The sequence below is a fragment of the Protopterus annectens genome, chromosome 8.part0 (assembly GCF_019279795.1).
Source record: "Protopterus annectens isolate FY-2018-M chromosome 8.part0, PAN1.0, whole genome shotgun sequence".
Lineage (NCBI taxonomy): Eukaryota > Metazoa > Chordata > Ceratodontiformes > Protopteridae > Protopterus > Protopterus annectens.
The window spans coordinates 619,427,441-619,455,360 of NC_056741.1; the positions used below are offsets into that span (position 1 = coordinate 619,427,441).

The 27,920-nt window shown below is 42.9% G+C and overlaps 1 protein-coding gene across 1 annotated transcript in view; it reads right to left on the reverse strand.

Annotated features, from left to right (window-relative positions):
• The window catches only part of SRPK3 (SRSF protein kinase 3), a 2,415,720-nt gene that overhangs the window by 1,593,866 nt on the left and 793,934 nt on the right, over nt 1-27,920 (reverse strand). The window contains exon 5 of the mRNA XM_044080110.1: nt 23,156-23,243. Coding sequence (XP_043936045.1) covers nt 23,156-23,243 — 88 coding nt within the window. The remainder of the gene's footprint in view (nt 1-23,155; nt 23,244-27,920) is intronic.

Here is a 27,920-nt window from a genome sequence, read left to right on the forward strand (position 1 = left end):
ACCAAGAAGGCATGTGGAACTTGAAGCCATTTGTCAAAAAAAAAAAAAAAGTTTGAGTTTATCTTCTGTTCTTCTTGTCATTGTGATATTTTCATTGTTAATGCTTTTAGCTGTCACGCGTTTCAGTGGTTAAGATACGTGTTCAAATTGCCTTATCACCCAGAAAATATTAGCAGTATGATTTTTTTTTTTTTTTTTTTTGCCAAACTTGCCACTTTCAAGCTTTCAAGTCAGCCTTCACAGAGACAAGAGACGCACACTGCACCAGCAATTTTATGAAGGTGCACTCATCCTTGAATTTGGAGCAACTATTACCAAATGCCTTTGACTTTCTCTCTCCTACTTCCTCCATGAAAACTACCACCTGTGGTGTGGGCCCTTGCTCTACTAGGCTGGTGCTGTCATGTCTAGATTATCTGGGTCCAATCCTTCACCAGATGATTACTGCTCATTTTCAGGAAGGGGTCCTTTCATCCATACTAAAAGGTCTTGGTTATACCTATTCTGGAAAAAAGTTAGCTTGGACATAGATAAACTAGACAATACAAATCAATCCCCAACCTTCCCTTTTTCTGGCAAAATTTTACAGAGGATAGTTTATTGTTTAGCTGGATTTTTACAACACAGTAACATCTACTAACCAACTCCAGTCTGGCTTTCATTGTAGACACAGCACTGAGACAGTCCTAGGACTTTTAGTGATTTCTTCATAAGGAACCAACATTATTTCATTCTGTTCTTTTGGATCTATTGTAAGCCTCTGATAAAGTGGATCACGGGATTTTGGTGGACCATTTACATTCTTACTGGAACATCATTGGTGCAGTACTGGAATGATTTACCTTCTAGTTATCTGGACGTACACAAACAGTAGGACCGGGTTATAATTGCTCTGTTTGCTGCTCAGTTAACTCTGGTGTTGCATTAGGTATCATTTTAAGCTCACTATTATTCAATGCCTATATGTCTTGACAACGTGAATATGGAATTTCCAAATCTCACCATAGCCAGTTTGGTATATATGAACATCCTGAAACAATGCCACAATGGTCTCATGTTCACAGAAATAAATAAACAACATAGTATGCAAGAAATGCCCATACACAATTTCACTGGAGGCAAAAATCTCACATACAAGCAAAGTTGTCAAAAATCCACACACTACGACTGTCCACCACACACAGACTAACCTATGCTGAGACACTAAAAAGCAATCTTCCCAAACCTCAAAGACTTCATAAGCCTATAAATGGTAATGCTTATCCTAATCAATCTCTAAAGCACTCATCAAAAACATTACCAAACACCACACATACTCCTACAATCAGTGGAGCCCCAACAGCAAAGCCCACAAAGCAAGCCAACTTATTATCCAGGACTCTTGTCATAGGGAACTCCACTGTATGACACAAAGATGCCCCACTCACCAGACTGAACAAGGAGAAGTACCAGTATGATTACATCACAGTCCATTTGAAGAAAATAATGACAAACTTTTGAGTTTCAGACTTCATTCCCTTCAGAAAATTTGTGCAAATGCAAAACAGTTTACCATCACATTGTCCAGGTGTATATCTGCGATGGCAGATGTGCGAAAGGATGTTTTTAATAGTTCGTATTAGCAACCCAAAAGATGCCGAAGACGCATGAGAGTGAGTGCCAGTGTGAGTGGAGATCGGGGCATGTATGGGACCAGATGTTGAGGTAAGTTTGAAAAAATGCCAGCAGTTCGAATCTCAATTGACATTTTTTTTATTCATTGTGGTGCTGCGGTAGCGTCGTCTTCTCACAGTAAGACGCTGTCATAGGTTCATAGGTTCATACTAGGCTATCTGCCCGAGGGCATTTACAAGCCTAGCCCATAGTTTTGTGGCTTACGCCACCACTTTAGTTTGGAGAAACTATGCCCATTATTTTGCTGTGCCTCTGTCGAGCAGTGACACTGAGGTAACCCCTGGGGTATATCTGCGATCTCCCATCCATTGGTCAAGATTCCTCTTGAACAAGGCCAGCGAGGTGCTCTGCCTCACATATACCGGGATTTTGTTCCATAGCATAGGGAGTCTTTGGGTGATGAATCTATCCCTCCAGCACGTCCTATTAATAACCGTGTCGAGGTTTAAGTCTCCCGCCCTTGTGGCTCTGAGGGATCTAGATTTTTTGAGGTGAAGCATGTTCATCAAATCTGGGTTGGACATGGCCTTGTATGTCAGGCACAGGTCACCTCTGAGCAAGCGGTAAGTAACTGAATAGAGCTGGAGTTCTTTCAGTCAGGCAGCATAAGACAGATTTTTGAGACCCTTTATCCTTTTGGTGAGGAACTTTTGTGGCCTCTCCAGCTGCTGCAAGTGTCGGGTCAGATACATTCCGAATGGGGCATTGTACTCAATCATTGGTCTGATGAGTGATGAGTATAGGGAGACTATGACCTCCCTTGACCTAGATGTGAATCCCTTCATGATAAGGTGGGCAATGTAGAAGGTCTTCCTAACTACTTTAGCAATATGAGTGTCGAATGAAAGGCTACTGTCAACCTGGGTCCCCAGGTCCCTGATAACTTCTTCTGTGATCAGTGGATTGCCACCTATATGGTAGCTAGGGGTAACCTTGTTTTTCCCGAAGGGTATGACTATGCATTTCTTGGCATTTAACTTTAGGCCATGGCTCTGGCACCAGTTATCCGTTTCTGTGAGACCCTTCTGAAGGATATCTGTGTCAGATGTGTTTTGACTACGGCCCAGTTTGCAGTCATCTGCAAACTTTGTCAGCCATAACCCTCCTGTGTTTGCTTGTACTTCAGAAAAGTAGATGCCAAACAAGAGTGGGCCCAGGACTGAGCCCTGTGGGACACCACTTGTGACAGGCTTTGAGTCTGACATGGCGCCAGCAACTCTGACCCTGTGGGTTCTGTCACTCAGCCAGTTTGCAACCCATCTTGTGATGTATGGGTTTACATTTAAGTTGATGAGTTTTTCAATGATACCCGAGTGGGGTATTGTATCGAAAGCCTTCGCCAGGTCGAGGTAGGCTGTATGGACTGCCTTCCCTCGCCAATGGCCTTGGTGACTGTTTCAAAAGTCAACCAAGTTTAAAAGGCATGATCTGCCTTTGACAAAGCCAAACTGGGTTGGATCCAAAGTCTGCAAATTCCCTATGTCTTTATTCATGAGATCCATTATGATCCTCTCCATGGCTTTGCAGATAAGGCTTGTCAAGCTAATGGGACGGTAATTTCCAGGGTCGGTGGAGGCACCGCCTTTGTGAAGTGGGACCACAGTCGCTGCGCCACTCCTGGAGTGCGTATCCGAGGCGAGACTAAGATTAAACAGCTGTCCTAACTGCGGGTTTAATTCCTCGTTGAGTTCGTGGAGCACACAGCCGGGGACACCATCAGGTCCCATGGATGCTGTGTTCTTTGCCTTGGAGAGAGCAGTTTTCACCTGGGCGTTAGAGATGTTTGGGGGCTACAATCATTTGGTATAGATATCTCTCCTTTTGGGAGTTTGCACTGAACCTGTCAGCCAGTATGTTGGCAATGTCTGTAGGATCAGTAATCTTCACATCATTTTGAACTAATTCTGAGCATATCTGGGAGTTTCCTCCCAGGTTTCTGACATAGCTAAAGAATGCCTTATGGTTGTCTTTTGAGTCCTTAGCTATTTTTCTCTCAAAATTAGCTTTGGATGATTTTATGAGAGCTCTTGACCTAGCTCTTAGCTTTTTACTTATAGTGATCAGCGGTGTCTTACCTTTTAAGGATTTTGCTCTATCTTGTAGTAGCTTTCTCCTTTTGTTGTAGAGTTTGTTTATGGCTGGGGTCCACCAGACTGGATGCTTGCCTTTGGTACAAAGAGTCTTTGTTTTGCTTGGGATTGCCTGATCCATGCAGCCCTGCAGGTGCTGGTAGAAGGCATTTGTAAGTGATTCAGCGGTTTGAGTAATGTTTACCGCCGGCTCGGGGGCCTTAAAGGAGCCCACACTAGTCTTCAGAAGTGTGAAGTCGGCTTTCGAGAAGTTCTTTACTGTGGTCTTTTTTATTTCGGGTGGGGGAGGGATGAGGACCTCCAGCGAGAATAGTTTGTGATCTGATCTCACCAGTGAGGGGTATACTTCCGGTGTTGAACATTGTGCTCCCATGTTCGTGATGATGAGATCAAGTATGTTTTCTCCTCTTGTGGGGATGGTGACTAGTTGTTCCATGGCATTTGAGTTTATGAATTCCAGGAACTTTTGGGCTAGAGTGTTTGGGCTTGAGTAGTGTTCCCAGTCTATATTAGGGTAGTTGAAGTCACCTAGTATGATGGTGTTCGGAGATACATTTATCCCCTCCAGTGTTTTCAGGAAAGCCATGTGAGGTTCCTGAGTTTGCGAGGGTGGCCTGTAACATGCTACAAATTGCAGAGCAGTCTTGCCTATGGTTAATTGCACCTGGATGGTTTCCGATGCATCGTGCGTTGCCACCAATCTTGAGGTGTGGGTGTCCTTGATGAATATGGATACCCCTCCTTTCTTGGTATTGTCCGGATTTTGGGGCGGAACGCATGATATGAGGTAAAACCTGATAGTGCTGGGGTGCTCTCAGGAGCCTTGAACCAGGTTTCTGTCACAGCACAGACATCGATGTTCTCCATACTGAGAAGGGCCTCGAGTCGTGCATCTTGAGGTTGAGACTTCTGGCATTGAGCAGCATTACCCTTAGTTTTTTTTCTTTGTTGTGCTCTAGGGTGGTAGGTTTAGAATTTGAGCCTTGCCTAAAAAAGGCACTATCGGGCTGGCAAGAGCCTTTGCCAAAATCCGAATCCCAGGGTGACAGGTGCAAGCCGTCCCTTGCGAAGCAGCGTGGCTTGTCCAGCATGTCATCCCAGGCAGACAGACATTGGATCCCCTTTGAATGACACCAGAGTTTAAGCCAATTGTTAAAGCTGATCATCTTATCTCTGTATTGTGGCATCATTCTTGGTGAAGGTAGGATACTGCTCAAGGTCAGGGTCATACCTGCTTGGGCTACATAATCAGAGAGCTCCTCAATGTCTCTTTTCATGTAGTCCAAGGAGGTACGTCTCAGGTCGTTTACACCAGCGTGGACAATGATTGAGTCGTACTTGTACCTGCTGTTGAGAGACTTGAGTGCTTGCATTATGTGGCGGATTCTAGCGCCCGACAGGCAGCTTACTGTGACCTTTTCCTTACTCAGTCTGGTGAGCGGGACGTCAGTGTGTCTGACTATAGAGTCACCAATGACTAGTGTGTCTGGCATTGTGTTTGGCCTTAAGGGCTGTGACTGCTTGACACTCTGACTGTGTGGTCTATGTGTTGCAGGTGTTGTGTTCTGAGGTGGTAGTTGTTTGGGTGTCTGCTTTGGTGGCCTCTGCTGTTTTGGTAGATTTTTGATCAGAGCCTCCGAGTATGTCTTTGTGTGTTTATGTGTATGATTTGAGGTTGTGATGGTATTATGTGAGACTGGGTCTATAGTGTGTGTGGTTACCTTCTCCTCCTGTCTGGTCTTGCCAGTCCTATGTTGAGAGAGCTCAGCCTCCAGTTTGGCCGTGTAGTTGCATCTCTCGCATGTATTTGTGTTTTGTGGGAGGAGGAGAGGGTTGTCTGTGTACATGAGGCAATTGTAACATTGCCTCAATATTCCCAGGTTCACCAGCTGAGCAGGAGAGGACATTAGCAACTGATCCCTCGACATGCTAGAAGGAATAGACAAAAAAAACTTAAAAAAGGTTCCAGGGGATGTGGGTGACCGAGAAATGGGGTTTGCCTTTTTGGGGTACTATCTATAACAAGAGTGCTGTATCAAGGTGATAAGTACTGTAGGAGCAAGTGCTGGGCTATACAGATAGAGAATAGTCTACTTTGGAGTCAAGTAGAGATAATTTTTAGTTATAGGATACACTAATTAGAACAGTAGTATAGTTTGAGGAAGGTAGTTTTAAGGGAAAATTTGAAGAGTGGACTTTAGGCAGCCCGAATAGTTTAAACCTGCTTAACCGGCGCTGCCTTAGTGTGCAACGGTGGCAGCTCCGCGCTAAAGCGCGCTTTATAGCAGGGGGCTGGAAAAGACAGGAAATGACCCAAAATGGCCAATAAACTACAAGTTACTGCCTTAAACCACTCCTCTAAGGACAAACAGGCAGCTCAGTACTCCCCACTCTCACTGGTGAGTAAAGAAACTTCCCCCTGACCAAACAAGGAAAATGGAGAAAAGTACAGTTTTGTACCTACCATAAATGTAGATGTTCGAAGATCCACATTGCTGCAGTCCTTACACTTGGGTAGTCCGCTGTCCTCGGTCGGCCCGAATATCAAAGCATTAGGCTGACGTCGGTCAAGGCGCTTAAGACTGACATCAGGACGTCAGGGTACAAATGCGCATGACCGACGTCATATCCTCAGTCTTTTCTTGCCCCAGATGTCAGAAGACCCTAAACAGAAAGGTCAAAAACCAAAAGACAGCAAAAAACAACCAACCACCCTTGCACTAATCATGTGAACAATATATATATATATATATATATATATATATATATATATAATATGTACAATATTTACAACCCAAACCACACAACCGCCTCTAACAACAGAGGGGAAGGAGGGAGGGTAAATTGGACTGCAGCAATGTGGATCTTCGAACATCTACATTTATGGTAGGTACAAAACTGTACTATGTTCTTCATCTCACATTGCTGCAGTCCTTACACTTGGGTAGAATCCCAAAGCAGAGGTAAGGGAGGATGGCAAAACTATAAAGTAGAAGGAGCTGCCAAAATGCCCTGTAAAATAGCAGTGACAAACCCAGCCCTAGATTTAGAGTAAAGTGGAAGGTGGTAATGCTTAGAGAAAGTATGCACTGAACTCCAAGTAGCTGCCTCCAAAATATCTTTAGTTGCCACCCCCCTTAAAAAAGCTGTAGAAGTGGCAGTAGCTCTAGTGGAATGAGGCCTAATCCCAGCTGGAACTTCCTTACCATGATGGGAATAACAGAAAGCAATACAAAACCCAATCCACTTCGAAATAGTTTGTTTTGACACAGGCTTGCCCTGAGAACCCAAAGCAAAAGAAACAAACAACTGCTGAGACTGCCTGAACACTTTAGTTCTGCTCAAATAATATCGCAACTGCCTGTGTATATCCAAGGTGTGCAAAATCTTTTCCCCTTTATTTTGGGGGTTTGCATAAAAAGTAGGCAAATGAATAGTTTGGTTTAAAGCCACACTAGAAACCACCTTAGGCATAAAGGAGGGATTAGTACGTAAAGATACCCTATCCTTATGGAAAATTAAGAAAGGCTCAACTGCCATAAGGGCCTGTAATTCAGAAACCCTTCTCGCAGAGGTAATGGCCAACAAAAAAGCAGTCTTCCATGATAAAAATTTCAACTCGGTAGTAGCTGCAGGCTCAAAAGGTTGTAGAGTGAGTTTCTCCAACACAAAATTGAGATCCCAAGCAGGAGTAGGAGCTCTACGTGGGGTCTTATATTCTTTGCCCCTCTAAGGAATTGCTTAAACAAAGGATGAGAAAACAATGGTGGATCACAGTCATAGTGAGCAGAAATTGCTGCAGCATGAATCTTAATAGAAGAGAAGGACAAACCTTTGTCCAGTAACTCAGCAAGATATTGAAGAGCCACACTTAAATTAGGCTTAGCAACATCAAATTCCTTTGCTGCACTCCAAAATAAAAATCTCTTCCATTTACCTGCGTATACTTTCCTTGTACTAGGCCTTCTGGCCTCCAAAATAACATTCAAAACTTGCTGCGGAAGCTGAGACCCTCCAGGGTTTAAAACAGAATATGCCAGGCTGTTAGGTGAAGAGAGTGAAGTTTGACATTGAGTAAATGACTGTTCTCTTGAGACAGCAGGTGTGGAATTGAAGGCAAAGGCCATGGAGGCTCCCGAACCAGACTTCTCAGTAATGGGTACCAGTGCTGTCGAGGCCAATCTGGAGCTATTAGAATCATCTTCGGCTTGTCCTGTCTGACCTTTAGGAGTACCTTTGGGAGGAGAGGCAGAGGTGGAAAGGCATACACATGAAGATTGTTCCAATTGAAAGAAAGAGCATCCACTTTCCAAGCTGTGGGATGAAACCTTTTTGTGCAAAACTTTGGCAGCTGGTAGTTTAGTGGAGAAGTGAACAGATCTATGTCTGGAGTTCCCCATGACACTGTCAATTTCTGAAATACATGAGGGGATCCATAATTCGTCTGCTCAACACATCTGCTAAGGAGTTCTGTGCTCCCGGCAGAAACCTTGCCTGAAGATTGAGTTGTAAACTGAGAGCAGTCTCCCACAAAATCATTGCTTGCCTGCATAGAGGATAAGAATGTGTTCCCCCTTGCTTGTTGATGTACCACATGACAGTTGTGTTGTCTGTTAGAACCAACACCTGCCCTGGAAGAAGTAAATCCTTGAAAGCTATTAATGCAAATTGGACTGCTAACATCTCCTTCAAGTTGATATGTAGATGTTGTAGTCTGGCAGGCCACGTGTCTTGTATCCACTTTCCATTTAGATGAGCTCCCCAAGCTTTGTCTGAGGCATCTGTCGTTAGAATCTGACTCGCCTCTGGCCGGGTCACAGAGAGTCCCTTGTTTAGGTGACATTCCTGAGCCCACCACAAAAATTCCTTTTGAATGCAAGGTATTATCTGAATGAAAGTGTCCATATCTTGGCAGTGCTGAGTCCATACATTTTTGAGATACCATTGTAGCTTCCTCATATGCAGTTTGGCATTGGGAAGCACCAGAATACAAGATGCCATGAACCCCAAGGCTTGAAGGACTGTCCTTGCAGTCAGCCTGGACAGATGAGACAATTGATGGAAGTAAAGAGAAAGATTCTTTTGTTTGTCCGGGGTCAAAAAAGCCATCTGGGATGCTGTATTCAGTCTCACACCCAGAAAGCACATGTCTTGAGAGGGTACTAGACTGGACTTTATTTCGTTCACAGAATACCCCAGGCATCTTAGCACTGCTATCACATATTGCAAATGATGAAGAAGCTCATCCCTTCCTTGGGCCAGAATCAGGCAATCGTCCAAATAAGGATAGATCTGTATTCCTTTTAGCCTGAAGAAAGCTATCACTGGAGCCAGAACCTTTGTGAACACTCTGGGCAGTAGATAAGCCAAAGGGCAATGCAGAGAACTGATAATGAGAAGTCCCAGCTCGAAAACGCAGATACTTCCTGCAACTTAGCCTGATAGGAACATGAAGGTAAGCTTCCTTGAGATCCAGAGTCACCATCCAGTGATCTTTGCCCAGCAGAGGTAAAAGCTGTTGTAACGTCAACATTTTGCACTTGGGAATGTCCAGATAAGTGTTGAGGATAGACAAATCCAAAATTGGTCTCCACGTGTTCCCCTTCTTTGGTACTAGGAACAGGCGTGAATAAAATCCCAGGCCTACTTCTGGCAGAGGGACCGGCTGTATGGCCCCTATTTGCAGCAGCAGAGAAATTTGTTTGTGAGCCTCTATTCTTTGCTGAGGAGGAACGTCTGGCATGCCCTTGAAAGGAGGCAATGTATGGAAATAAAACCTGTAACCTTGGTGTATAATATCCAATACCCATTTGTCCTGGGTAATCAAATTCCAATTTTCTTTGAAGAGTGCCAACCTTCCTCCCAAAGGTGCTGCCAGACAAGAAGGCTCTGGCAGCTGAAAAGGTAGGTCATTGGGCCTGTTTACGAAAGGACTGGCCCCTGCCCTCACCAAGACTGTGCAGGTGAACTCCCTGTTCTAGGTCTGAAAGAGCCTTGAGCTCTACCCCTACCACGTCTAGATCTTCCCCTAGACTGTGAATCATAAGAAGGGTACGTCCACCCTTTAGCAGGCCAATTCCTACTAAACTTCGGAGGCTGAACTTGCAAAAAATCTTTAACAGTCTGCATAGACTTAGCCTTGTCTTCCATTTTCTTTAAAACTGCCTCCACAGGTGAACCAAACAATACATCAGACTGTAAAGGAGCATCTAAAATCCTTGTCTTAACATGGTCAGATAAATTCTGATCCCTCAGCCAGGCGTGCCTGCGAAGAACTGACCCAGTGGCAGCCACCCTAGACGAGGCCTGTACAGCATCAAATCCACATTGCAAAGAATGCTTACCCACCTGTTCAGAAACATGTACCAAATCTTGCAATTCTTTACACTCAATGCCTTCCAGAGCATCTACCTTAGACTTCAATTGAGAAAGAAGATAGTTTTGATATTTCAACATGTGAAACTGGCAATTCAAAGCCCTCATAGCCAAGGTGGAAGAAGTATAGACTTTCTTTCCCCATCTATCCAAAGCTCTGGCCTCTTTATCTGGAGGAACCGGATTTTTACCACAGAGGCCTTGACACCCTTAGGTCCCTGACTAACTGTTTCTGGGTCTGCCCTAGGACTCTTATACAGATATTTATGAGCTTCAGGCACCCTGTAATACCTGTCCGGCTTAACAGGAGCAGGAGGCAAAGAATCAGGATTAAGTGAAGCCTCCGCAAACACATCTTCCACAACATCCAGAACAGGAGGAATAGCCAAAGGCCTATGCTGGGGTAAAAGCAAAATTCCCTAAGCCTTTTCCTGGAATCAGAGAAGTCCTGACCTTCCTACTTAAAATGCTCCCTCATAGAATGAGGAGTCTCTGAAACAGAAGAATCCTCTGGAGGAGAAGCAGAAGGAGTAGAATCATCGACATCAGATTCAGAATAAGGAGAATACTCCTGCAAGTCTTCAGTCGAAGACTCAGAAACATCGAAACCTGCTCAAAACTCCCCAACTCTGGTTCCACCCTAGGCCTCTTATCAGGAGGGGCAAAGAACCTCTAATCAAAGTAATTAAATCTTCTGCCATTTTGAGCATGTGCTTCTTGGGCACAGATCCTGAAGAACTAGGAGTGACACCAACAGAAGCTAAACCTGGCCTGCCTCTGGGAGAAGCCTTGGAAACAGAAGGAGAGGGCCTAACCACCCTAGGAAGGGAGGGGAGTACAGTAACCTGAGAAGCCCCTTCAGCCTGACCTGCCTCCTGAGAGGCCACATCTTGCAATAACAAAGTCTCCCCCTGGGACTCCAGAGAAGCCTCGGTGGAACCCCGGTTCCACCGACGCCTCAAGAACCGGCGTCCGCACGGACGACTCTTCTTGCCTGGGTTTAGCTGCTTTGTCTTTGCGCTTCTTGAAGAAGCGGCGCCGGAGCATCCGGCGGCATATTGTAATTGCACCGCTCAAGACCAACCTGGCACAATCTAACCTCCGCTTAATAGTGCGCTTATTAAACCTAGCACAAAAGCGACACCCAACAACGTCGTGCTCAGGCCCCAAACAAGGAATACACAAAGTATGATAATCTCTATGCAGTATCTGCTTCCCACAAGAAATACAGTTATTCACTTTTCTGACATCCGGTAAACCACTGAGGCAAGAAAAACTAAAATATTCTAACGGGTATTTAGCCAACTTTGACTCAGTCTGAAACTCCGAATTCGAAAAATTTCAGAACGCCGAACGGCACTTGCAACGCTGCTTCTGCATCGAACCATGCGGCAAAAAAGACTGAGGATATGACGTCGGTCATGCGCATTTGTACCCTGACGTCCTGATGTCAGTCTTAAGCGCCTTGACCGACGTCAGCCTAATGCTTTGATATTCGGGCCGACCGAGGACAGCGGACTACCCAAGTGTAAGGACTGCAGCAATGTGAGATGAAGAACATCACAGGAACCAAGACAAAGCCCAGGGATCAGCAAAATCTGGTCTCTGGAACACTAGCTAGGAAAGTATGGAAGAACAAAGATATTTTTTTGTTTTTTTTTTCAAGATTTTTTTTACAGAAAGGCAGAAAACACAATAAATGCTATAATTTTCCATTAATTGCTATCAAAAGCTAGTACACTTGAGTGTATTAGCCTGTAATTTAACTTTTAGGCAAAACTTAAATTAGCAAGTGCAGTAAACAGTTTGAGCTTATAAAGACAGTAAAAACAGTGCAAACTTCGATAAAACAAGCAAAAACAGTGGTTGAAAGTTTCAAAAGGTCGAAAAAGCCAAGAAAAATACTTAAAATCTGGAAAGGTAGTCTTTTCTGGTCTCTGCTGCTACAGGAACACTGCTGGCCACCACGAGGAGCTGTGCTGAGTTCTCAATAGCTGGAAAAGCCCGAAAAAAGCGCGCTTTATAGCAGGGGGCTGGAAAAGACAGGAAATGACCCAAAATGTCCAATAAACTACAAGTTACTGCCTTAAACCACTCCTCTAAGGACAAACAGGCAGCTCAGTACTCCCCACTCTCACTGGTGAGTAAAGAAACTCCCCCCTGACCAAACAAGGAAAATGGAGAAACACAGGAACCAAGACAAAGCCCAGGGATCAGCAAAATCTGGTCTCTGGAACACTAGCTAGGAAAGTATGGAAAAACAAAGATTTTTTTTGTTTTTTTTCAAGATTTTTTTTACAGAAAGGTTCAATTCTCAGCTAGAGCTAGAGCGTCTTCTGCGTGGAGACATGCGTGAATGGGTGTACCTTCGTTGAAGGTTGTGCGTCAGGGCTGGTAACTCGGCACGTAAAAATCAGCTACCAATCATTAGCGGACCTGAGCTCCGCTGTGGCGACCCTAACTGGGAAAAGCCGAAAGACACAAACAATTCCTGTGATCGCTTGCTAATGTAAATTTTGACAATGTTTTTCAAGTAAGTCATTACTCACACAAAACATTTTCGAAATTGTGATAGTAAACCTGCAAAACTTGTTATTCTATCAAATTTGTAAGTTTGCAGAATAAGAAGTTATGTACTCACCATAACGTTCCATGTTTGTTGTCCATCTCACCTTCATTCTATGCTGGTTGGGTTCGGAACTGAGCATCGGTTCCGATTCTGTCTAATACAAAAGCTCGAGGCTATGCCCTATATCCCATGATGCTCTGGGAATATAACCCAGATCTTGTTTGCAAGAGAAAGCATAACATTGTGCCGCAGAGAACCAACTTGTGAGGAGAAAACCCAAAAGGGAATCAGATACTCCATAATCCAATTAAAAATAGAATTATCCGCCCAATACTCCAGGAGCAAAGGAGGGGGAAGGAGGGTGGGACACAAGAATGAAGGCGAGATGGACAACAAACATGGAACGTTATGGTGAGTATGTAACTTCTTAATGATATGTTGTCTTAGCTCACCTTCACTCTGAGGATTGGGACAGACTCCCTAGCACCTTCTTTCTTGGGTGGCTCAAGGGAATAAACTCTTCAGAACAGTGGACCCAAAGGAAGCCCTGTTCCAGGAGGCCACATCTACTTTGTAATGAGTGATAAAGGTATGACATCTTACACATGTGGCTGCTGCATGAATAGAATCTAAAGGAAGTCTGGCCTGGAAGGCAGAGGAAGTTGCAATATCTCTTGTGGAACGTCCCTTTACTTTGCCTGGCAATTGTCTGTTCTGAGCTCTATATGTGAAGGAAATACAATCTGTGAGCCATTTCGACAGTGTCACTTTTGATACTGGTAATCCTTTCTTTTCTTCTGAAAAGGACACAAGAAATTGGTCCAACTTTCTGAAATTTTTAGTTCTATGCATGTAGAAGTCCAACTGTCTATGCACATCTAACTGGTGTAGTTTATATTCTGCCTTGTTGCCATATTTGGGAAGAACACAGGTTATTCAATAAATTGATTTAGACTGGTTTCCGAGCACCCCTTGGGTAGAAAGGAAGGATTAGTAAGGAAACTATGTCTTTGTGAAAAACTATGTAAGGAGGGCGTATAGATAGGGCTTGGAGTTCTGATACTTGTCTGGCAGAGGTGATGGTCACCAAGAAAAGTGTCTTCCATGACATGTCACATGATGATGCAGGTTCAAAGGGAGGCAAACTTTGTTACCTCAAAGTATCGAAGGCTGAAAACCCAGCAAACCCATACACTAGGGCAGGACAATCCAGAAAAGAGAATATATATATTTTTCCAACTACAGCTTCACCTAGAAGCTACCAAAGGAAACTTGGCAATCAAGAAAAAACACACCACACTACTCGTGTACAAATACCAGTAAGTAACACCAATTATCAAAACACGAGCAACAACTAAGCAAGAGAGAATCCCCTAATTTAAACAGATTCTCCTCATGACCATGGGGAAAAACAATGGGAGGGGAGCAGCCCTCTAAGTTAAATGGGCCACTAGGAATCCTCTAACTTAAACTAGCTACCTGAAAGAGGTAGGAAAGCTTTCTAAATAAAACAAGCTTGAGGTGAGGATAGGGAACTAAAAACGAGAAAAACAACAGGTAGGCCTAACGGAAAGGACGATGGCCAACAACAACAACAGCAGGGAGAGAGAGAGAGAGACAAAAGCCCCTAATTAACTACTAAAGGTTAACAATAATGCAACTACAAAAAAGTTTTAAACGATTAGTGATGAAATATAACAAGAAGAAAAAACTTGGCAAAGAGCCACTCAGAAGTCACCCAATCTGCTTGAGTGGCAAACGAGATCTGGGTTATATTCCCGGAGCATCATGGGATATGGCATAGCCTCGAGCCAGTGGAAACTCTTGAGCTTTTGAATTAGGCAAAGTCAGAACTGATGCTCGGTTCCAAACCCAACCAGCATAGAATGAAAGCGAGATAGGACAACATAACATAATATTTAAAAAAATGTCCCTATTTTTGGGCTTTGTCCCACTTTTACTTATGGCTTTGCCCCGACTTCTTGTTCTAAGAGGTTCAGAGGTATGACTGGACCTGGTACTCACCAATATGGGCCAGACCATAAAGCTGTCTCCTCCGAAATAAAAATCACTCTGTAACCCCCAGCAAACCCTGTAATAGTTAGGAACTATTCCATATCAAACCACACCTTAAGCGATAGTTTAGCAAAATTTAATGCCCCTCCCAACCCTGAGTTCACAACTACCTAAGCAGAATTTTTCATAGAAACCCTGTACAGCTATATAAATGGCTGTATAGAGACCGCTGTACTTACTAGACGTAAGCCCAAAACAAACTCTAAAAACAAACCATATTGGTGAAATCCTAACCTTAGTAGGATATAGAACAAAAGGAAAAAAAATCATAGCTAAAATCAGGAACAACAACCTTCCATAATGATAGGAGCTCTCCAGTTAAACTACGCAGAAAACTAAGAGGACTATTTAAGTCTAACAAGGCCAATGACAAGGTCAAGACAGTCTCACAGGATAAAGACAACTACAAAGCCTTCTACAGCTATGTCCGAAACCTCAAAGGTAGTACACATCAGTGTGCCGAATTGGTGGTCAAGGGTACCACCTTCACTGAGCAAAGTGACACAGTGAATTTGCTGGCTGACAAATTCAGATCAAACTTACCCCCACTCCTTCCATAAAACACCTACTAGAATAACCTCCCCCCAACTATTAACAGGGAGCAAGTCCTGATAGTGCTTGTTAAGGACTAAAACAAAGCCTTACTGGGGGCCCAACAATATCCCAGGATGCCACCAAAATAGCTGATAGCTGGAAACATGGCCTATCAGAACCATTGAGTCACTTTCCAACTGCAGCCTCAAAAAGTACAGTTTTGTACCTACCATAAATGTAGATGTTCGAGGATTCCATTGCTGCAGTCCTGACTATTGGTATAGAACATCTACATTTATGGTAGGTACAAAACTGTACTATCTTCTTTCTTCCGTGCATTGCTCACCTGTAAGTGGGAAGAATCCCAAAGCCAAGGGTAAGGAGGCTGGCAAATCAAAAAATAGTAGGAGCTGACAACATGCCTTGCAAAACAAAAACTGCAAAAAACAGCCTGACTTAGAGTAGATAGAAATGCAGTTGAAGTGGCAGTAGCCTAGTGGAATGAGGCCTAATCCCAGCTGGAATCTCCTTGCCATGATGGGAATAACAAAAAAATGCAAAAAAAAAACCAATCCCTAAAATAGTTTGTTTTGACACAGGCTTGCCCTGTGAGCTCAAAAGCAAAAAAAAACAACTGCAACGCAATTGCCTGTGTACATCTAAAGTGTGCAAAAAATTTTTCCCCTTTTTTTTTGATCTCTGCATAAAAAGCGGCGGCAAATGAATAGTTTTTAAAGCACTACTAACCACCACCTAGGGCAGGGAGGAGGAAGGAAGTAATGCAATGATACCCTATGGTATTCTTTGCCCTCTAAAGAACTGCTTGAACAAGGATGCGAAAAACAAAGGTGGGGTCACATCATAGTGAGCTGAAAATTGCTGCAGCATGATGAATCTGGAAGAAGAAGGGACAAACCCTTGTCCATAGTAAGATATTGACTCCTTGTACTAGGTCTTCTAGCTTCCATAATCACATTTAAAACTTGTTGAGGAAGAAGTTGACCTTGTGTTTCTTTCAACACAGAATATGCCTAGGCTGTTAGATGAAGAATTGAAGCTGAGCATTGAGCAGATGTTCTCCTTCTGAGATAAAAATCATCCTTGGCCTGTCTTGTCTGACCTTTAATAGCATCGCAGCTGGTGGTTTAGTGGAGAAGCTTAACAGATCTATGTCTGGGTTCCCCCCAGCACTGTCAGTTTCTGAAAATACATGATCCAGTTTCCACACTCCGTGGGGATCCATGATGTCTCTGCTACACATCTGCTAAGGAGTTCTGAAACCCCAGCTGAAGAACCTGAAGAGTTAGTTAGTTGCTTAGCCATAAGTCTCCCATAAAATCATTGCCTGCTGCAGAGGATAAGAATGTGTTGTGTTGATTGTGTGTGTGACAGTCTATTTGTGTTGTTGTGTTGTTACCTACACCCTGGAAAGTGAAAAAGTAAATGCAAGAAAGGACTGCTAACTGGACTGCTAACATCTCCTCCTATGTGATATGTAGATGAGTCTGTCTGGCAGTCCACTTGTCTTTTATCCACTTTCCACAGCTCCCAAGCACCTTGTTTAGGTGACATTCCTGAGCCCACCACAAAAAGAATTTTTTCAAGGTATTATTTTTGAGAGATCAGTGTGTCCAAATCTGTGTCCTGCTGTGTCCATACATTTTGAGATACCACTGTCCCTTCATGCAGTTTGGCATTGGGAAGCAACCAGATGAAATGGAGATGCCCACAACCCTAAGCGAAGGACTGTCCTTGCAGCACGGACTGATGAGATATGAGATGGAAGTGAGAACTGATAATGAGAATTTCCAGCTCGAAACCGCAGATACTTCCTGCAACTTAGCCTTTAGGCACACATGAAGGTAAGCTTTTTTGAGATCCTAAAGTTACATCCAGTGATTTGCCTTGCCCAGAGGTAAAAGCTGTTGTAACGTCAAACATCTTGAACTTGGGAATGTCCAAAACGTGTTGAGGAGAGATAAATCAAAATTGGTCTCACGTGTTCCCCTTCTTGGTACAAAGAGAAACGAAAATAAATAAAAAATCCTTCCCTTTCTGATACTGGACTGCTGGAATGGCCCCTACTGAAGACTGAAAGAAACTTGCTTGTGAGCCTTTTTTCTTTGTGAGGAGGGTCGCATGGCATGCCTTTGAAAGGGGCATTGTGGAAATAAAATCAGTGTGGTGAATGATATCCAGCACCCATTTGTCTTGAAGTAATTAAATTGAATTTTTTATTTTGAAAGAGACAGTCTTCCCCAAAAGGAGCTGCCAGGCCATCTGCTGGCAGCTGAAAAAGACAGGTCATTGGGTCTGTTGTGAAAGGACTGACCCCCCCGCCTCACACCAGAGAGGAGTGAGCAGGAGAACCCTTGTCTGGCAGGCCTAAAAGAACCTGAGCCCCTGCCCTACCCCGTCTAGACCTACCCCCTAGACTGGAGGATAAAGCAGGATATGTCCACCCCAGCAGGCCAATTTTCTATAACACTTGGGTGGCTGCACCTGCAAAAAATCTTTAACAGTTTGCATAGACTTAGCTTTGTCCCTCCATTTTCTTTAAAACTGCTTCCACAGGTGATCCAAAAAACAACATCAGACTGTAAAAAAGCATCCAAAAAATCCTTATTAACATGCTCAGCAGCTTCTGATCCTTCAACCAGGCATGCCTGAGAAGAACAGAACTGGTAGCAGCCACCCTGAGAGGGAGTGTACACAAAACCACATTGCCTTTACACTCAATACCTTCATCCAAAAAGCAGCATCCTTAGATTTCATTTGTGAAGGAGATAATCTGATATTTTAGCATGCATGTGAAACTGACAATTCAATGCTGCTAGAGTGGAAGTGGAAAAGTATACACTTCTTTCTCCCCAAATCAAGCCCCCTTTTATCTTCAGTGGGAACAGGATTTTTGCAACCCCTTAAGCCCTTAAGGCTTTTGCTTTGAGAAAATGAGGTTTAAGGGTCAGCTCTAGACTCTTAAACAAATATTTATGAGCTTCGGGGCAACCTAATCAGGCTTAACAGGAGCAGGAGGAGGGAGTCAGGGAGTCAGGGAGTCAGTTCAGGGGCCACAACAACAAAACACACTCCACCACAAAGGGGAGGAAATAAGAAAGGCCTAAACTTTTAAAAAACAATAATTAAGCCTTCCTCCTGATCTTAAGTAATCCTGGCCTTCCCAGAGGAGTGGAATCCACATCAGAATCAGAATAATAAGTAGGATACTCTGCATGTCTTCACACAGAGATTCTGAAGACTCTGAACACTGTTCAAAAAACTACAAACTCTTTTCACCCCTAGGCCTCTTATCAGGCGCGGGGCATGGAACCTAATCATATAATCATCAAATCCTCTGCCATTTTAAGCATATGTTTCCCAGTACCCCTAGGAAATGAAGAAGCCCCCCCCCTGAAGCTGAACTAGGGCCTACTCTTAAAGTTTTTTTGGCAGAAGAAGGAGGCTCTAACTACCTTGGAAGAGGGAAGAACAGTCACCTGAAGCCTCAGCCTGGCCTACCCTACCTCCTGAGAGGCAGCTCCTGTGCCCTAGTATAGGTTCATAGGGGAAACTCCTGGCCTGGCCTCCGGCAACTCCTGGCCCACTGAAAGCTAAAGAACCCGACGTCCGACCGCCGGTTCATCAACCCTAGGCTTCACTGTTTATCCTTGCGCTCTTTGAGGCGGCGTGGCCGCATCCGGCGGCATTTATAATTACAAGCATTAGCACTAAGGCACTAAACTGGCAACCTCCTCTCTTAATAGTTTTTCTGACATCCGGTAAAATACTGAGGCAACCTGACATCCGGTAAAAACTGAGGCAAAGAAAAAAAATGTTCTGGTATTCGGGCCGCCGACTGGGCGGACTATACCCAATAGTACTGCAGCAATGGATGGAAAAGAGATCAGGCTTTGTACCACGAGAATGGAGGACTGCAATTGTTATCCCACTTCAACAAAGGTGGACCATCAACCTACCCCGACAACTATAGATCTACTAGTCAGACTAGTCTAATATGCACAGCTTTGGAACAAATTATCGTGGAAGTGATTAGCAAAAAACATAGGAAACCTCCAGACAATGGAACAAACCCAATTTGGCTTTCACTAGGGAAGATCATACCTACTAAACCTGATGGATGACTGAGAAAGTCACCACGGCAATGGATGAGGAGAAAAAATGGTGTATACCACTTACCTGGCTAAGGCGTCCGATACAACACCCCATTCTGGTACAGTTGACCGTACTGGGTATAACCCCCTACATAATTCACTGGATTGCCAACTGATCACAGAGAGGACCAACAAAGTCAGTACTGGTGATACTACTGCTACTAAGAGACCAGTCACCAGCAGGGTACCTCAGGGATCCATGCTGGGATGGCTATTTGACATCTATTTCTTGGATGTAAAGGCTAATATCAAGGGCCTTTAGCTGACCAAGCTCACAGATGACTGCAAAGTAGGAGACATCATTGATTCCCCCATGACACAAGCTTTTACAGAAGTGTTCAATACAAACGACTGGTGCCAAAGTCAAGGATTAAAACTCAATGCCAAGAAATGCATTATAGAGCCTTTTGGGAAAACTGCCACCCTGGCTAGTTACTCCATCGATAAGACACTCCTAAGCATAAACCCAGTAGTCAGGAATCTGGGAACATACATGGACAGTAATTGGGCCCTTGACCAATATGTCACCAAGGTAGTAAGAAAATCAGTCTGTGCTGACCAACCTATAAGTAAGGGCGTGGCATCGAAGACAAAGGAAGTAACAGTGCCACTTTATTCAGCCCTTATCAGACCCATCATTGAGTATAATAACCCCTTTCACATGTACCTGACCAAACATATGCAACAGCTGAACACCCACAAAGGTTCCTTACCAGGAGAATCCAGGGAATAAACACATTGACCTATATTGATTGCCTTAAAGCCCCATCCTTATACTCTGGCTTCTACGGGTTACTGAGAGGCAATGTATGCCTGGCATACAAAGCATCCTCAGATTCAGCTTAGATCGACCTTTTGCACAACCGCAAAACAAACAGTATCAGAACCACTAGATCCAATTATTTAAATTTTGCTTGTGACATAAATAAGACATGGCTGCGAGACAGATTGCTCTGCTTTACATAGATGGAGAGACTGTGGTAGAGTCCATCTTAACCCTATTTAAGCATAACCTTGACCAATGGATGGTGAATCAGAATTTCACCTCAAGTATGGCCCCCCATGTCTCTGACAGAGGCAGACAATAACGCCCAAACCAACATACCCCACCACTACATAACATCTAGAAATGTCCTAACATATCCCCTCCTAGTAAATACCCATGACACATAGGGACACAAATGCGTTGGAATGTATGGGCTAACCTTATAAAGGCCCTGGTGGTTGCTTATCTAGTATATAACTATGGTCTTACACACTTCCTCTAGGAGATGTTATCCGAAGAAGAAGCATACATAGTCACTGCAGAATAGCAGAACAGTGTAGCAAATCTGTTGAGCAAGAATAACATGACAGGATATAAAAATGCATCTCCAACAAATCAGCAAGGGTCAATACCTGAATGTCTATACAATATTTTGCTTCAAAAAGTGGGTCGCAATTAGTTTATAGACATATGTGCACATAATTAATCTATTGTAAGCAATTACGATCTGCACTTTCATGTTGCTGTTCGAAGAGAAGTAACAACTATTTTGCTATCTAGTATCTTAGCCTCTAATCCACCAGTAAATCTAACAAAAGTGTTCAGAAGGCTGGAACCTATGTCAGAGCAGATGAGATAAGAGATCTAAATGTTTTTCTTACAGCATGAAGTTTGTCAACTCCTAGTACAGTATGTAAATCATGAAGAAACTGCATGGGTGAGAAGAATAGGAATGGCTACAACAGAAAGACCTGCAACAGGTTCTTAGGTAGTTATTACGCATGCAGTCCCAAATATCATTGAGAAGCCTAGCCCAATTTCCCAACTGCCCTGTAGCACTGTCTGGATAGGTGACTTACTCAGGTTCAATCGTCAGGCAAGTCAAGGTAAAGGGAATCAAACCCTGTATTAAAGGGAACAGCTTGTTAACAACTCATAGCCTTTACCCCCTGCACTAACTACCAGACAGCTCGTATTAACAGCAGATGCAAGTATGTCAAGGATTCAAGAATCTGTATAACTCGAAGAAAAGACACTTCACTAAAAGTGCCAGCTATGGAAACAATCAGTAAGATGCACCCACTGCAGAGGAAGTCAGAAGGGGAATGCATACATGGCAAACCCAAGTCCACCTCATACTACCTGATATCTTTGAGGCTGAATGCTATTTTACCAATAGTCCAGGAAATCATGACTGAGGATATTAGATGACTTACAAAGGAAGATGTTGTGAGAGTCAGACTGACCGAAAGCCTGCTTATCTGCATCTCCATCTACTACAGGCAATAAAAGCACTACACAGTATGACAGATTTCCAAAGGAACAAAAAACAGTCTTTACTGGATGGGACGGGGACCACAAGAGTTTATGTAATACAGGATTACAAAGCTATAACAAGGAGATATAGAATGACTGTCCTCTCCAATTTTTCTTTTTATTACAGATGGGAAACTGGTATATGTAAGAGATGGTATATCCTTAGAAAAGATGCCCTGTTGAGGATATTTTTCACCTACTGTCAATTTTTTGTGTTTTTTACCTCTCTGCCTCCCTATCATCAAACCATAACCTATCAAACTTCAGCCCATTTATTCCACAGGCATGAGAATTCTTCCCTCCAATCTCTTAGGATGGCTGGGGACCATCATCCAAGCACACATCTGGGAGTTCAGTGCTCTTGACTGCATCCAATCAATGACAGCTCTATTGTATGTTGGGCTCTAACCCCTCCTTTTGGGTAGTGACGCTGACAGCTACGACTCCTCCGGACTGCCTATGTCCTTCTATGAGCTCTCATGTCCATTCCCTCACTTAGCAGACAAAGGCTACCACTGTCATCTTGGGTAGACATAAATCACATCTCCTTTGCACTAATCTCAACCTGTTCAACACTGTCCCTGTCCTCAGACAGTGATCAGGTCAGGAACAGCAGCAAGGACCCACCCCCTCCCTTCCAGGATGGAGAAGTCCATCCTTCCATTTAAGTACTCAAAGCATCTAAGCTGCTAATTAAACTCAGTTTTTTGGGTCATAGTTAGGGCTTTATCCCTCTATGTCAAAAGTGCAGTACAAGTTTAGAAGTGAAGTTTCACTACATTTTACATTCAACACAACTAGTTAAAACTTGTCAAAAATCAGCAGGATGTAAGACTTTAGTTAACCTCGGGCGAATACTGTTGCCACAGAAATGGTCCTTGCTTGTGATCCAGCATCAAAGAAGAATGTCATGGTCCTAATAACAAGAACTATGAGAAAAAGTGATTTGCAGATATGAAAGACAAGTGCTGCCTGCAGCTGCTGTAGAACAATGAAAAAGAATGGAAAAGATATGATCTTATTTGGCATTTAGTAACCATTTTTTTGAACGGCTTACTGACAGTGTAAGAGTCCCGTCACCAAAGCAGTACACACAGAAAATGACTGCCATGACTTACTGCATCACAAATGCAACATGCCCTGCTACAAAAGACTTTTCTGAGTAAGCTGTTTCCCACAAGTGATAAAATTTGTATAAGGTGTCACAGTACCATGCAGAATGGATGATTCCCCCGCAAATGGGAATGACTATAGAAGAAAACACCATTAGGGTGTGGGTACAATTTTACAGTTTGCAAATGCAAACAAGCTTTAAGAATATAGCCCTCTAACAAAACAGATGATACAAATTAATGTTACTCACACATTTCAGTAGTTTGATCTCATCAAGTGCAGTCTCAGTATAATGTTCAGCACTCTTCACAACCTTCAGTGCAACAAACCGCTTCCGCCTGAAAACAGTAGAACAAACAAATCAGTGATAACAATTATGTTAAATGATTACATAGATGTCATGGTTTGGAAAATCAAAAGTACTGCAAGGGCAGACAAAGATGGTAATGACATGTGCTTATCCCCAACAGCACCTTTCTGTTTACGTCATGTGATATGTCATTCTACCCCGTCATTCAGCTGTGTAAGAACAAACATGCTTTTTGTGATTGAAAAAAGTATTCCCGTAACAGACTCAATGAAGGCTGTCCCAGAAAAACGTCACCAAAGTGCCAAGTTCACAAATCAAACTCTTCAGTCCAAAAAGATAATTCCACAAGATTTAATGAATGAAAAACAGGAACAAAGAACATGGGTTAAGCGCTTTCATTTCCAAAAAACAGAAACTTCTTCAGAACAACGTAACATCCTGCTGAAGTTCAATACTCCTCTGTAAAGATAGCGTGGAAAATATTTTGCTTTGCTGAATATGTAGCAAGTACGTTGCTCTGAAGAAGTTTCCGTTTTTTGGAAATGAAAGCAGTTTCTTTTTTCCCGTTTCTCCATTTTGTGATTACTTAATGCTTTTTGTGATTACCAACATCCACTAACAAGCAGCCTATACAAGCAACACAAGTTTGTATGCCTCAGTTGCTCTAAGAGGGAACCTTCCTTAGTGGGCTTATAACTGGACTCATCCTCTCTTCCATTCCAATTCATCATTTTGTCTTATAAGCTCCTACACAGTGGACACACAGGCTGTTGTACATCAAAACATCAGAATCCCAAGAAATGCAACCACCAAAGTTGAACAAGCTGCAAAATACTCGAGATGAAAATTCAGAAGGTTGAATCCTCAAGTACCAAGGTACCAAAGGAGGTCAAACTCCTACAATTGAAGATTACAGCCTTAGTGAAGGTGTGAACCAACAACTTAACAACCATGATGCAGACATCTGGAATGAAGGCATTCTTGAAGCAAGTCTTGAAAGTAGCTTCTTGTAGTCTAGCCTTTTTTAATGCATGTTAAATTGCTTAAAGGAAAATATATATATATAAATGAACAACTACCAGTATCTCCAATACCCTGCATCTCAACTGTAGACACTGTATACATTTGTCTTCCCAACCCAACCTTCATTTTTTAAACCGTTAGCAATGGTTAACCCACCCCGGTATCAACATTTTATAGACTATAGTAGTAAAACTGCGTATTTTATAATACATTATCTAATATACATATACCCTATATATACACTTTTGTTGTCATTTGATTTGTCCACCTCCACCATCTGTTTTCAAAACAATGAAGATGAAGAAAGTACAATGGTCAGCTAATGTTGGAAACAAGCAAACACTAATGATACTGAACTATTCCGACTATAATTTTTAGGACTTTAAAGTGAGAAATGCAAAGCAACAAATGATGGTGACTTCAATTTTATATACATACCTATTCGGGTAAGACAGCACAGAAAAAAAAGTCATGAATCCACCATAATGTTACCTATGTGTTGTCCACTTTCATTATTCCTCAACTGATGGGTCTCAGATCTGACTCGGCTACTTCTACCAGATCCTCGGATCCAAACTCTCCAGCTCTTCCCTTAACCATAATGCTACACCCACCTAACATACCTCAGATTTACAATAAAAGATTGAACGACTATAAAACCACTTTATTACACAAAATAAATATAAAACAACTGGTAAGCGCTTTCATTCCCTTCATGCAACTTCATCAGACCAAGTTATTGTCGGTTTGTCAAAGAGCTTCGTGTGATAATATAATACCTCAGATTTATTTTACTGCCCACAGGAAACAGTGGATAATACCTTAAGAGTCGTCAAGAAAGTATAAAATTAGAAGAAGAGCTGGAGCTCAAACAAGGAAAATACAGTTGTGTACTTACCATAAATGTAGATGTTAGAGTATATTTACTGTTTCAGTCATTACAATTGGGTTATCCTGCTGGCAGGCTACCCGCGGTCGGCCTGAATTCCAAAGTCTAGGTCCGGCGTCAGTTGCTGCTGCTTCCTCCCTGACGTCAGTGCGCCAGGGGTATAAAAGATGCAGCCGACACCATTTTCTTCAGTTTTTCTTGCCCCAGATGTCAGGTGCCCCCCAAAAGGGTAGGCTAAAAATATGTCAAAGCATGCATGCACCAAGGTAAATTTTTCCTTCATCTACAAGCAAATACACCACATAAGTTGTATAGAATAGAGAAGTACAGATAAGTTCCAGCAAAGATAAGGGGGATGGTGGGAGGGTAACCTGGACTGCAACAGTGAATACACTCGAACATCAAAATTTATGGTAAGTACACAACTGTACTATGTTCATCGTGTTTCACTGTTGCAGTCATTACAATTGGGTTGAATCCCAAAGCTAAGGTTGGGAGGCTGGAGCTAAATAGGATTAGGAGCGGCTATGAGGCCCTGCAGAACTGCAGTGGCAAAGCCTGCCCTGGATTTAGAGTAGAGTGGTAAGTGATGGTGCTTTGTAAAAGTGTGCACTGACTCCAGGTTGCAGCCTCTAAAATGTCTTTGGTTGGTACTTCCCTGAGGAAGGCTGCTGAAGTGGCTGCTGCTCTGGTTGAATGTGGCCTAATGCCCTTAGGCACTGATTTGCCATGTTGTGAATAGCAGAAACTAATGCAGTGGCCTATCCACTTTGAAATAGTCTGCTTTGAGATAGCCTTTCCTTGTGATCCTGCAGGTCTTTTCAGGCTTGTTGGCTGTTGGTGAAGCACCCTCCAAGAGGAAAAAACGCTGAGAGAAGAAGGGAGCCACTTTTGAGATTTTAAGTATTTTTTTCTCTGTTTATTTGCTAAGTTTTTCTGCATAGCTGCCTAGCTTGAGCATTTTCTGGCTTGTTAAACTTGATTTCTGTATTAGTAGCTGTATTTAGAGCACAACCAAAAGCTGTTTGCTGAATTTCCTGTTTGCACTTAATTTTAAATCGTTTTTTTCTTAAAACTTGCATATTTTCTGTCCTTGACCTAGCACTCTTGTGTGGGGTCATTTACTGCACTGTTATAACGTGATATTACTTGTGAACCTCTGCTATCTCTGTAAAAAATCAAAAACAAAAAAAATCTTGCTTTTTCCCACTTTTCTGAGAGTTAAAAAGTTCAGTTACAGGCTTGCTGTTCCTGAACTGTTTGAAAGTTTCTGTGAGGCCATTTTTGCTTGGGCTGAAGGAGGGTCTCTGTGTTTATCAGTGGCAGTGACTAACATTGAGCAGCTTCCCTGCCCCGGAGAGGTGGTTACTGACTTGAAACTGTAGTTTTATTGGCCACTAGGGGTCATTTCCATAACTCCTTCATCTTCCTCTCTTAAAACCTAGTTGCCTCGTGGTTTGAGCGTCTTTTCAGGCTTGTTGGCTGTTGGTGAAGCAAGAAAGGAGCCACTTTGAGATTTTAAGTATTTTTCTCTGTTTATTTGCTAAGTTTTTCTGCATAGCTGCCTAGCTTGAGCATTTTCTGGCTTGTTAAACTTGATTTCTGTATTAGTAGCTGTATTTAGAGCACAACCAAAGCTGTTTGCTGAATTTCCTGTTTGCACTTAATTTTAAATCGTTTTTCTTAAAACTTGCATATTTTCTGTCCTTGACCTAGCACTCTTGTGTGGGGTCATTTACTGCACTGTTATAATATTACTTGTGAACCTCTGCTATCTCTGTAAAACAAAAAAAAAAAAAATCTTGCTTTTTCCCACTTTTCTGAGAGTTAAAAAGTTCAGTTACAGGCTTGCTGTTCCTGAACTGTTTGAAAGTTTCTGTGAGGCCATTTTGCTTGGGCTGAAGGAGGGTCTCTGTGTTTATCAGTGGCAGTGACTAACATTGAGCAGCTTCCCTGCCCCGGAGAGGTGGTTACTGACTTGAAACTGTAGTTTTATTGGCCACTAGGGTCATTTCCATAACTCCTTCATCTTCCTCTCTTAAAACCTAGTTGCCTCGTGGTTTGAGCGCTCTTTCAGGCTTGTTGGCTGTTGGTGAAGCACCCTCCAAGAGGAAAAGCTGAGAAGAAGAGCCACTTTTGAGATTTTAAGTATTTTTCTCTGTTTATTTGCTAAGTTTTTCTGCATAGCTGCCTAGCTTGAGCATTTTCTGGCTTGTTAAACTTGATTTCTGTATTAGTAGCTGTATTTAGAGCACAACCAAAAGCTGTTTGCTGAATTTCCTGTTTGCACTTAATTTTAAATCGTTTTTCTTAAAACTTGCATATTTTCTGTCCTTGACCTAGCACTCTTGTGTGGGGTCATTTACTGCACTGTTATAACTTGATATTACTTGTGAACCTCTGCTATCTCTGTAAAAACAAAACAAAAAAAAATCTTTTTTCCCACTTTTCTGAGAGTTAAAAGTTCAGTTACAGGCTTGCTGTTCCTGAACTGTTTGAAAGTTTCTGTGAGGCCATTTTTGCTTGGGCTGAAGGAGGGTCTCTGTGTTTATCAGTGGCAGTGACTAACATTGAGCAGCTTCCCTGCCCCCCGGAGAGGTGGTTACTGACTTGAAACTGTAGTTTTATTGGCCACTAGGGGTCATTTCCATAACTCATTCATTTGTCCTCGGAGGAGTGGTTTAGGGCAGTGACTTGTGGTTTGTTGGCCAATTTGGGTCATTTCCTGTCTTTTCCAGCCCCCTGCTATAAAGCACGCTTTAGCCAGATTTAAGCTGCCGAGTTGCTACTGTT